This window comes from Oncorhynchus kisutch, linkage group LG6 (assembly GCF_002021735.2).
Source record: "Oncorhynchus kisutch isolate 150728-3 linkage group LG6, Okis_V2, whole genome shotgun sequence".
NCBI lineage: Eukaryota > Metazoa > Chordata > Actinopteri > Salmoniformes > Salmonidae > Oncorhynchus > Oncorhynchus kisutch.
Window position 1 is genome coordinate 55,380,380 of NC_034179.2, and position 12,260 is coordinate 55,392,639.

At 44.6% G+C, this 12,260-nt stretch overlaps 1 protein-coding gene across 3 annotated transcripts in view; it reads left to right on the top strand.

The window, feature by feature from the left end:
- LOC109891851 (actin-binding LIM protein 3) overlaps positions 1-12,260 on the top strand; it is a 118,846-nt gene that overhangs the window by 17,976 nt on the left and 88,610 nt on the right. For all 3 annotated transcript variants that reach the window (XM_031826965.1, XM_031826966.1, XM_031826967.1), the window contains exon 2: positions 11,167-11,319. In XM_031826965.1, coding sequence (XP_031682825.1) covers positions 11,167-11,319 — 153 coding nt within the window. The remainder of the gene's footprint in view (positions 1-11,166; positions 11,320-12,260) is intronic.

Sequence of the window (12,260 nt, forward strand, 5' to 3'; positions counted from 1 at the left end):
GGAAAAGTGACATACCAAAACATGTGTGCAACGGAGGGCTCTGAGTGAGAATGGTGCCGGATCACCTGGGGTGACACCAGAGTGCCCTGCCTGCTGCCTCGATCCCCAGAGGAACCAACCCGGCACCGACCAGTAGTGTGACCTCTGCGGCCACAGATGGTGCACGAGACGAAACCTCCTCTGGTCTCCCTCCGCACAGCACCTCCAAGCTCCACGGGCATCGGAGCGGTGGTGCTGGGGGATGGAAGTGACAGACCCCGCTCTGGACGTCCGCGGGTAGCCAGCAGTTTATCCAACCGAATGGACAGGTCCACCAGCTGGTCGAAGGTGCGGGTGGTGTCCCTGCATGCCAACTCCCGAAGGACGTCCTCGCGCAAACTGCAGCGATAGTGGTTGATCAGGGCCCTGTCGTTCTATCCCGCACCGGCGGGCAGGGTCCGAAAGTCCATTGCGAACTCCTGAGCGCTCCTCGTCCCCTTCCTCAGATGGTAGAGACTGCCCAGAAACGGCGGGTGAAATCCTCTAAATGGACCAGTGCCGCATCTCCTTCTCCCCACACGGCGTTGGCCCACTCCAGGCATTTCCCTGAGAGGCACGAGACGAGGGCGGACACCCTCTCATTGCCCGAAGGAGCTGGGTGGATGGTTGCCAGGACTCCAAATTAGGGGTGTGGGATTCTGTAAGGGGTGCGTAACCGGTGGCAGGGAAATCAGACGCAGGAGAGCAGAACTAGATAATAGCCGAAGCAGTTTAATAGCAAAACCAACAGCATAAAGAATAACAAAACATGGGTACAAAACCCGTCGCGCACCAGTCAACATGTGCACAAGCACTTACAATAAACAATCCCACACAAAGACATGGGGGGAACAGAGGGTTAAATACACAACAATTAATTAGGGAAATGGAAACCAGGTGTGTAGGAAAACAAGACGAAACAAATGGAAAATTAAAAGTGGATCGACGATGGCTAGAAGACCGGTGACGCCGAATGCCGAACGCCGCCCGAACAAGGAGAGGAACCGACTTCAGTGGAAGTTGTGACAGTTGTAATGCAACAAAATGCCAAGGGGGATGAATATTTTTGCAAGGCACTGTATTTACTCAAGACATTTCAGCTTTATATTTTGTATTAATTTGTAAAAATGTCAAAAAACTTAATTCCATTTTTACATTATGGGGTATTATGTGTAGGCCAGTGACAAAACTCATCTATTTAATCCATTTTATATTCAGGCTGTAACACAACAAAATGTGGAAAAAGTCTAGGGGTGTGAATACCTTCTGAAGGCGCTGTATTGAGTTGCAGAGTCTTCCTAGCAACGCGATGACAGAGTAGCATCCAAAGAGAAGACAGAAGCTTGGTTGGTTCTGCTGCCAGTTCCGGAGGGGCACTCTGGATGCTGGCTCTGCCTCTCTACCCAGATGGTACGAGAGGGAAAGGGAGAGTGGCACAGCGGCCAAAGAAAGCTGCGAGGCGAGCCACCTGGAGTGTGTGTGTATGTGTGTGTGCATACGTTTGCGTGTGACTGTGTCTGTGTGTGTGGGTGCGTGTGCACCTTATCATGTCACTTTTTATTCTACCTAACAAACGGCGAAGAGCTGTGACCTGTCAAATTATCCTGTTGTAAAGTCTTGTAACAGAATTTAAAATCTTGTTCAGTTTTTTATGTGACCACGTTTTCACAAAACTCTCTTTTTATTTGATTTATTTAACCTTTATTTAACAAGGCTAATCAGTTAAGAACACATTATAATTTACAAGGACGGCCTGCCAAAAGGCAAAAGGCCTCCTGCGGGAACAGTGGCTGGGATTAAAAAAATATGTAAAAAATAAATAAATATAGGAAAAACTCATCACGACAAGAGAGACAACACAACACTACATAAAGAGAGACCTAAGACAACAACATAGCAAGGCAGAAACACATGACAACACACCATGGCAGCAACGCAACATGACAACAACATGGGACCAACACAACATGGCAGCAGCACAAAACAGGGTACAAACATTATTGGGCACAGACAACAGCACAAAGGGCAAGAAGGTAGAGACAACAATTCATCATGCAAAGCAGCCACAACTGTCAGAAAGAGTGTCCATGATTGAGTCTTTGAATGAAGAGATTGAGATTAAACTGTCCAGTGTGAGTGTTAGTTGCAGCTCATTCCAGTCACTAGCTGCAGCAAACTGAAAAGAGGAGCGAACCAGGGATGTGTGTGCTTTGGGGACCTTTAACAGAATGTGACTGGCAGAACAGGTGTTGTATGTGGAGGATGAGGTCTGTAGTAGATATCTCAGATAGGGGGGAGTGAGGATTAAGAGGGTTTTAGAAATAAGCATCTTGCAATGGGTATACAGAGATAACCAGTTTACAGAAGAGTATAAAGTGCAGTGATGTGTCCTATAATGAGCATTGGTGGCAAATCTGATGGCCGAAAGGTAAAGAATATCTAGCCGCTCGAGAGCACCCTTACCTGCCGATCTATAAATTATGTCTCCGTAATCTAGCATGGGTAGGATGGTCATCTGAATGAGGGTTAGTTTGGCAGTTGGGGTGAAAGAGGAGCGATTACGATAGAGGAAACCAAGTCTAGATTTAACTTTAGCCTGCAGCTTTTTTGATTTGTTAAAAAAGTTTGAAATATCCAATAAATGTCGTTCCACTTCATGATTGTGTCCCACTTGTTGTTGATTCTTCACAAAAAAATAAAGTTTTATATCTTTATGTATATCTTTATGTTTGAAGCCTGAAATGTGGCAAAAGGTCGCAAAGTTCAAGGGGGCCAAATACTTTCGCAAGGCACTGTATGAGAGCTGGTGGTTCCTTTTAACATGAGCCTTCAATATTCCCAGGTAAGAAGTTTTAGGTTGTAGTTATTATAGGACTATTTCTCTCTATACCGTTTGTATTTCATACACCTTTGACTATTGGATGTCCTAATAGGTACTTTAGTATTGCCAACCTAATCTCGGGAGTTGATAGGCTTGAAGTCTTGCGAAGAGCTGCTGGCAAACGCAGGAAAGTGCTGTTTGAATGAATGCTTACGAGCCTGCTGCTGCCTACCACCGCTCAGTCAGACTGCTCTATCAAATCATAGACTTAATTCTAATATAATAACACACAGAAATACGAGCCTTAGGTCATTAATACGGTAAAATCCGGAAACTATCATTTCGAAAACAAAATGTTTATTCTTTCAGTGAAATACGGAACCGTTCCGTATTTAATCTAACTGGTGGCATCCATAAGCCTACATATTGCTGTTACATTGCGCAACCTTCAATGTTATGTCATAATTATGTCAAATTCTGGCAAATTAGTTCGCAGCGAGCCAGGCGGTTCAAAATGTTGCATATACCATGACTGCGTGCAATGAACGCAAGAGAAGTGACACAATTTCCCTAGATAATATTGCCTGCTAACGTGAATTTCTTTTAACTAAATATGCAGGTTTAAAAAATATACTGTTTTATATATATAGTGTTTTATATATGGTTTTTAAGAAAGGCATTGATATTTATGGTTAGGTACATTCGTGCAACGATTGTGTTTTTTTCTCGCAAATGCACTTTTGTTAAATCATCCCCCGTTTGGCGAAGTTGGCTGTCTTTGTTAGGAAGAAATGGTCTTCACACAGTTCGCAACGAGCCAGGCGGCCCAAAGTGCTGCATATTCCCTGACTCTGTTGCACAGAACGAAAGAGAAGTGACACCATTTCCCTAGTTAAAAGAAATTCATGTCAGCAATATTAACTAAATATACAGGTTTACGAATAAATGCTTGTGTATTGATTTTAAGAAAGGCGTTGATGTTTATGGTTAGGTACACATTGGTGCAATGACAGTGCTTTTTTCGCAAATGCTCTTGTTAAATCACCCGTTTGGCGAAGTAGGCTGTGATTCAATGATAAATTAACATGCACCGCAACGATTATATGCAATGCAGGACAAGCTAGATAAACTATTAATATCATCTACCATGTGTAGTTAACTAGTGATTATGTTAAGATTGATTGTTTTTTATAAAATAAGTTTAATCCTAGCTGTAAAGCTTGTCGTCTGAGGAAGGAGAGGAGGACCAAGGTGCAGCGAAATATTTTAATGAACACTGAAAACAAAACAATAAACAACCAACGAACAGTCCTGTAAAGTGCAACACAACACTAAACAGAAAATAACCACCAAGCCAAACACAATGGAAAACCGGCTACCTAAATATGGTTCTCAATCAGGGACAACGATTGACAGCTGCCTCTGATTGAGAACCATACCAGGCCAAACACAGAAATAGAAAATCATAGACAAACTAACATAGACAACCCACCCAACTCACGCCCTTACCACACTAAAACAAATACTTAAATAAAAGAAATAAAGGTCAGAACATGACACTAGCTAGCACCTTACCTTGGCTCTTTGCTGTACTCGCAAAACAGGTAGTCAGCCTGCCACGCTGTCTCCTCGTGGAGTGCAATGTAATTGGTGTCCAGAAATGGCGATTACCAATTGTTATGAAAACTTGAAATCGGCCCTAATTAATCAGCCATTCCGAGTAATCTGTTGACCTCTAATATGGGGCAGCAATCTTAAAGAAGAAAGGGTTGAAACCATCTGACCCAGATGGTTTAATGGGGTCAAGTTTCAGGAGCTCCTTTAGCTCCTCTGCCTGCAGGGAGAAACTTTATAGCGGGGCAGGGGAAAAAAGAGAGATGCATCAGGGCTAGTCACATTAGAAGGGGTGGGAGATGAGGAAATGTTGGACTGGCAAGGAGACATGGCTGAGTCAAATAGGAATCCTGACTTAATGAATTTATGATTAAAGAGCTCAGCCATGTGCATCAGTTGGCAACAAGATCATATTGTACAGAAATGTTATCAGGTAACATTAATACAAAGCCGGCTAGAGGTGGTTAGAATAGGATGGGAGGCCAAAAGTCAGTGTAACCAGTAGAGAGTCAAAAGTGTGTGGACATCCCTTCAAATTAGTGGATTCTGCTATTTCAGCCACACCCGTTGCTGACACGTGTAAAAAAATCAAGCACACAGCCATACAATCTCCATAGACAAACATTGGCAGTAGAATGGCCTTACTGAAGAGTTCAGTGACTTTCAACGTGGCACTGTCATAGGATGCCACCTTTCCAACAAGTCAGTTAAGTCAAATTTCTGCCCTGTTAGAGCTGGCCCGGTCAACTGTATGTGCTGTTATTGTGAAGTGGAAACATCTAGGAGTAACAACGGCTCAGCCGTGAAGTGGTAGGCCACACAAGCTCACAGAACGGTACTAGTGAGTGCTGAAGCACGTAAAAATGGTATGTCCTGGGTTGCAACACTCACTACCGAGTTCCAAACTGCCTCTGGAAGCAATGTCAGCACAAGAACTGTTCGTTGGGAGGTTCATGAAATGGGTTTCCATGGCCGAGCAGCCGCACACAAGCCTAAGATTACCATGTGCAATGCCAAGCGTCGTTGTGATTGGTGTAAAGCTCGCCGCCATTGGACTCTGGAGCAGTTGAAATAGGTTCTCTGGAGTGACTAAATCACACTTCACTATCTGGCAGTCCTGCGGGTGAATCTGGGATTGGCGGATGCGAGGAGAATGCTACATGCCCAAATGCAACTGTAAAGTTTGGTGGAGAGGGAATAATAGTCTGGGGCTGTTTTTCATGCTTCTTAGGCCTCTTAGTTCTAGTGAAGGGAAATATTAATGCTACAGCATACAATGACATTCTAGACGATTCTGCGCTTCCAACATTGTGGCAACAGTTTGGGGAAGGCCCTTTCCTGTTTCAGCATGACAATGCCCCCGTGCACAAAATGAGGTCCATACAGAGATTATTTACCGAGATGAGTGAAGAACTTGACTGGCCTGCACAGAGCCCTGACCTTAACCCCATCGAACACCTTTGGGATTAATTGTTTGACGATGGTGTCCACATACTTTTGGTTATGTAGTGTGATTGTATTATTTTGCCTCTGTGTTCTTCTGCCTGAGCTTGACCTTGACCTGACGGTGCCAATCATTGAGTTTCCAGATCCAGTCTGAGCCCTGTTGTCTGACGTCTCACCCCGTCACAGAGGCAAAATAATACCCATAAATCCTGGTGGCAGGTCACTCTTGACATGACGGAGTCCCTATTGATTAAATCAAATCAAATCAAATTTATTTATATAGCCCTTCGTACATCAGCTGATATCTCAAAGTGCTGTACAGAAACCCAGCCTAAAACCCCAAACAGCAAGCAATGCAGGTGGAGAAGCACGGTGGCTAGGAAAAACTCCCTAGAAAGGCCAATAGTGGATTACACCATCAAGATTACACCATCACGGTGAGGTGACAATGATGCCTGGCCCTCCACTTTTCCCCTCCCCTCTAAGCTTGTCAACACAGCCAGACCTCACAGCTCGGTCTCAGCCAGAGATAAAATGTACTCAGCAAATCATACTGGTTGTTTACCCAGGATCATATGCAAACAAATCACTTTTATGTGGCAATGTAGGCCATTTCTGATGAGTGTTTTTACAATAGATTGAAACAATCATAAGGATACTTACATTACATTTAGTTGACCCAGGAGTGAGTGCAGACATTTTCGTACTGTTCCCCCGTGGGAATCAAACCCACAACTCTAGTGGTGCAAGTGCTTAGCTCTACCAACTGAGCCACTCGGGACCACATAAGGAAGTTTGCCATGTCAAAGAATTTCTCTATTGTAAAGAGGTGAAGCTGTCGTCAGCTGACAGAGGGAAAAAAACATGACACACAATGGAATTGCTGAGACTATTTGTCAGTGTCATCGATACCAAAGCATTTCCACCCGATGCAAATATTCATCAAAACCCACTGTAATGTTTTCCTAATGGAGCGTGGGATGTGGGGAGTTTCTATTGGACTAAAGCAGTGTATTGCTTAAAGCCAGCAGCGCATTATAAGCAGGTGCACAGCTCCTCTCACAGACTGATTTACAGCTCATATCCTTAGTCAATAGCAGTCACACCTGATACATGCCTGGCCTGTGCTCCACTCACACACACACGTGCGTTCAGAGAGCTTGGGTGTCGTTCCTTGGCGGAATAAACAGCACCATCAGACAGAGAGCCCGATGAATGGAGGACAAGAGGGAGCTGTCACTCTCAGTGAGTGGCGCTGTGGCTGAGGAAGTTAACTGGATGTTTGTCTCATGCATCTCTTCCTTCCTTTGTTCTCTTAGTTCTCTCCTCTCCTCAGATGGGAGTTGATTTGTGTTGAATTGTAGGCCTACAGATTTGATCCAGTGTTACAGTAGAACTGCCATGCTGATGAGGATGATGACAACCATGCATCATTATCTTTAAAAAAAAATATATATTATTATTATGCTATTTTATTAGGATCCCCATTAGCTTTTGCAGTAGCAGCAGCTACTCTTCCTGGGGTCAACAGAAATACAACAAAAACAAAACAACAACTAAAATGATCATATGACTGGCAATCAGGAGCACGTTTAACTTGAGACCTGTCTTTTGTCTACGTAGCCAGGCCCATCATTATCTATTTTGTACCGCCCCATCCTGTACTCCGTCGGCCTGGCAACGGATTCGCTGCTGGTCTCCGGCTCTTGTCCACACTGAGTCTTAAGTGTGGGAGTTGTATACTATAGTAGTCTACTACAGACAAAGTCTGAGCCTTGGTTGTCACGTCCAATCTAGGGCCATCCTCTCAGACACTAATCTCCCAGGCAGAACACACTCACACCGGTGACAGGACAATTAGAAGCACAATTTAGAGCTAATAGCCCTGATTTCAGTGCGAGGCCATTGGACCTCACTGGTGTGGTTATACTGTAATAGGCCTAATAGCATCAAATGCTTACCGTAAAGCATTTGGTTTAAGGAATACTTTGGGGTTACTGTGGATTAGAACCATAACATGGATATTTATGACAAAATAACAAGGAAATATATTGGATTCAAGTTTGTGGCATATTTCTGCCGGGTTTTATTGGGACACTGCATTTAGGCCGGATGTACACAACACATCATCGTTTTGAGAGATTAACCATTTTATCTACATGCACTGTTCCAGTAATGTCAATTGAGGGAGGGGAAATGAGTGTAAGGTTTCCTCTCCTCTAATAGGGATTTAGACAGTTCCACACAGAGGATGAGAGAACTGTAATTCCCCATGCCCCCTCTAAAAAAACACTCTGTAGTGTGTGTGTGTGTGTGTGTGTGTCGCACCCCTCGTCACCAAGCAGCATACATAGATTACACCTGTCATTGTGCAGTCTGCGACACAGGCTCCCATGGGCTGCACTGCCACACTGTTCAAACCCAAACAACCCCCACAAACACAACAGCTCAGGGAAATGGGTAATCTCATGATTCATAGGTGTTATGAATGCCAATGTCAAGTGCAGTATTAGGCCTACCAAATAAATAACTCATCCCACAAGAGATAAAAACATAGATTTTGTTGTGTGTGTGTCGTGTAGTGTTCTCTTAAGTGATCAGGCTACTGCAGAATGATGGAGAACCAGCTCAATGCGTGTTCCTTCCTTCCTGTGGTGAATGAATACAGCCTTTGAGTGGCTGGCGACTCTGTGAGTTATTTAGGAGGCCATTGTTTGGTGATCCTTCATGAGGAAGACTTGTTGATTGTTCCCACTCATCTTCAGCCCCCTTTTGTCTGCTGTCCGCTTTGCTTCTGCGTATGTCACAGACACTAATGGGACTGCTGTAGCTGTTCTGTATCACTCCCTGCTGTAGCTGTTCTGTATCACTCCCTGCTGTGAATAAATTCAGCTGGACAGCTTCAGACTCTGGCTTAACATCGTCCTGGGGCCACCCTCTTAATGTGGCCTTCTTCTCCAAAGTGCTGACACTGAAAAGGCATTCTGTAATCAATTGGATCCCAAATCCCACTTGATCTCTTGAGAGTGAGTGGCTTTCCAAGATACCCTGGGTGATGTGTGACTATCAAGCCCAGAACAAGCCAATATGTTATCTCCAGTAGGTCTCCGTCTGTCGGTCTGTTTCAACGAAACATCGAGGCAGTCAGTTGGCAGGTCAACCAAGCACCAGTCACCATAGCTCTTCTGGGCTTCACTAAACCACTACTGCCTCATTCTCACTGGATGTTTTCTACTTCTCATCCCATTTTAGTTACATTTTCAGCCCTCTGTTAATGCGAGCCATTGGGAAAAAGTAATCCTCCCAGACAGAGAGTCTAGTTAGAGAGAGATAAGATAAGACCAGACAGACTTTGTTTCAAATCGCTCTATTTCAGATTTCAAAAGTAGAGCTGGACCTGAGGACATGACCTCCTGAGTGATGACGGGGCATTAGGAATGATGGATTTTGGTCCAGCCAGAGGACATGCTGCACACTCTAGGGCTGTTTTAAATCCCTTTGGCGTTAGACTATTTTAGTTGTTTAGAAAGAATAGATTTAGCTTCCAAAAATATCACTAATACATATAGGTCTTGTGGTCAACCATGCTGCATCATTCACTATTTGACATTCACACATATTGTACACATTGTACATATTTCCATCTCTGACTGACATCTCTGAGAGACGCATACAAAGATCTCCCACGCCCACCATTTGGAAATATGACCATGACTCTATCCTCTTGATTCCTGCTTACAAGCAAAAACTCAAACAGGAGGTACCAGTGAAACACTCAATTCGAAAGTGGTCCATTTAAGCAGATGCTGAACTACAGGACTGTTTTGCTAGCACATCATCCGATGGCATTGAGGAGTTAACTACCACAGTCACTGGCTTCATTAATAAGTGCATCGACAATGTCATCCCTACAGTGACCGTACGTACGTATCCCAACCAGAAACCATGAATTACAGGAAACATCAACACTGACCTAAAGGCTAGAGCTGCCCCTTTCAAGGAGCGGGACACTAACCCGGACGCCTATAAGAAGTCCCTCGTCAAATACAGGACTAAGATCGAATCCTACTACATTGGATCTGATGCACGTCAGATGTGGCAGGGCTTGCAAGCTATCACGGATTACAAAGACTCGTTTCGGCTGCATGGGGACGAAGGCCATGCAGCCGAAACGCGTCGGATTTTTAAAACCTTGTCTCTATTGAACATGCCATACAAAAAAAGGCATTTTAATGAATTATATGACGAGTACTACGTAATCATATTGGATGACAAATAACCTAGTTATGATAAGCTAGAAGTTAGTCTACTAGCGCAAGTCTGCTTGGTTGGTTGCTGCCTATCCCTCCCTACTCCTTGCTCTCATTTCACTCACTCAAAGTACACACACTGCAAGGCCCCTCCTCCGCCTGTTCCAACTCGCGCTGTATCATCTCTGGTTAATAAGATGGCTTACAAATGGACCTTCCTGCTAATTCCCTTAATCAGATCCGACCACGTCTATAAGGAACTGGACGTCTTCGGGTCCGTTTGGGAACGGGTCTCTATATTGGAAAAAAATTTTTATGCATATTTGTCAGGGTGGGAGGTCCAGGTCCAACTTTTTAGACCTCTACTTGAGCCCGACATAACAATCCCTGTCACAACAGACAATGCCAGGCGTTGTTTATGATGTCACAGAAACTGGTTTTGGGCCACAAATAGGGTGCTTTTTAATTTAGCATATTTTGCCCCCCCCCCCCCCCCCCCCCCCCCCACACACACAAAAAAGAATTAACTACAGTATCTGTTGGCATTTCATTTTTCCGCTGTACCGTAACTAAATCTGAACCGTGACCCCAAAACTACCAGATGTACCGAACTGGGGAACCATTACACCCCTACTGATGGCTGCATGTTAATTGCATTGGCAGGTCTAAAAGATGGCCATGCCTGTGATTTAGGTCCACGCTGACAACCATACCCGCAACCCTTTATCTGAGGGTACTATACATTTTGTTGGCTGTTCCTCGACTCATTAGCACTGATGAAGTGTAACATTGATTGACCTTGAGTTACACCTTCTGGTTGCTGGCTCTGATTCCACGATGTGTCTTTTAATCCAATTCTCCACCACAGATGTTGCCCCTTATTTTTTGCACTGTTGTGCACATTGCTGTTTTGTAGTGCCTGCTCTGCTTCTGCTAACAACTGAGCAGATGTACAGTACAGCAGCTGTCCAGCACTTGTGATGACTGATCTAACCACTCCTCTCCTGTGGTCTCTAGCAGGGCCGTACCAGCACAGCGGAGGCAGCCCGAGCAGCAACCGCGGGCGTGGTGCCGCGACTATCCACTGTCTCCGCTGCCGGGAGCTCTGTAAGGGAGAGGTAGTGCGTGTGCAGAATTTCCACTTCCATGTCAAGTGCTTCACCTGCCAAGGTAAGACCCTCAGCTTCCTTTCTGTCTGTCTGCCTGTCTGTCTGCCCGTCTGCCTGTCGTTCTGTCTGTCTGTGTGGCTATTCTCTAGACAGCCCAGCCTCCACAGTACAGCAGCACTCAGCCAGTCCCATTAGAAAGCATTAGCTGTCAGAGAGAGGCAGAGATTATGTGTCTCCATGACACCCCCTGGGCTGCTCAAAGGCTCTGATCAGGAGAAAAACACACATCCTAAATAAAGGAATAGCAAGGGAATCCTGCTAAGAGCTCACCATGGTAGACAAGAAAATAAAGACAAGCTCAACTTCCATCGGGTAATTTTTTCCTTATTATTAAACCTATAAATGAGCATTTAATATGTTCAGAATGCTGTTTTCTAAGACTTGAAAAGCAGCTTGGTTTGCCTTTAACAGTCTGTATTTGTAAGGAGAAGAATAGGCAAGCCATTTCACCTCCCATTGTCAGGAAGGATTTCCAAAATGCCGGAGCTCACGTGGTCTTGTTTATTATGCAAGCTGTTGCTGTGGTAACGGTGTTAGGGGGCAACCTGCCTTAAATGATGGGTCCTCTCCCCGTCAGTATCAACCAATAGGAGCCCTTCCTGCACGCTCTGGAGCACAGCAATCGGGTTTGCCATTACAACATATAGAAATCTCCCTTTTTCTCTCTTCTCTTTCTCGCTCCTTTTCTTCCTGTTTGTCTCTGTTTATCTCTCGCCCCTTTCCCTTCTCTTTCTTTCATTATCTGTTCAGTCTCTCTCTCTCTGTCTCTATATTCCTCTCTGTCTCTATTTCTCTATCTATCTCTCTCTCTCTGTCTCTCTCTCTGTCTCTATATTCCTCTCTGTCTCTATTTCTCTATATATCTCTCTCTCTCTCTGTCTCTCTCTCTCTGTCTCTCTCTCTGTCTCTATATTCCTCTCTGTCTCTCTCTCTGTCTCTCTC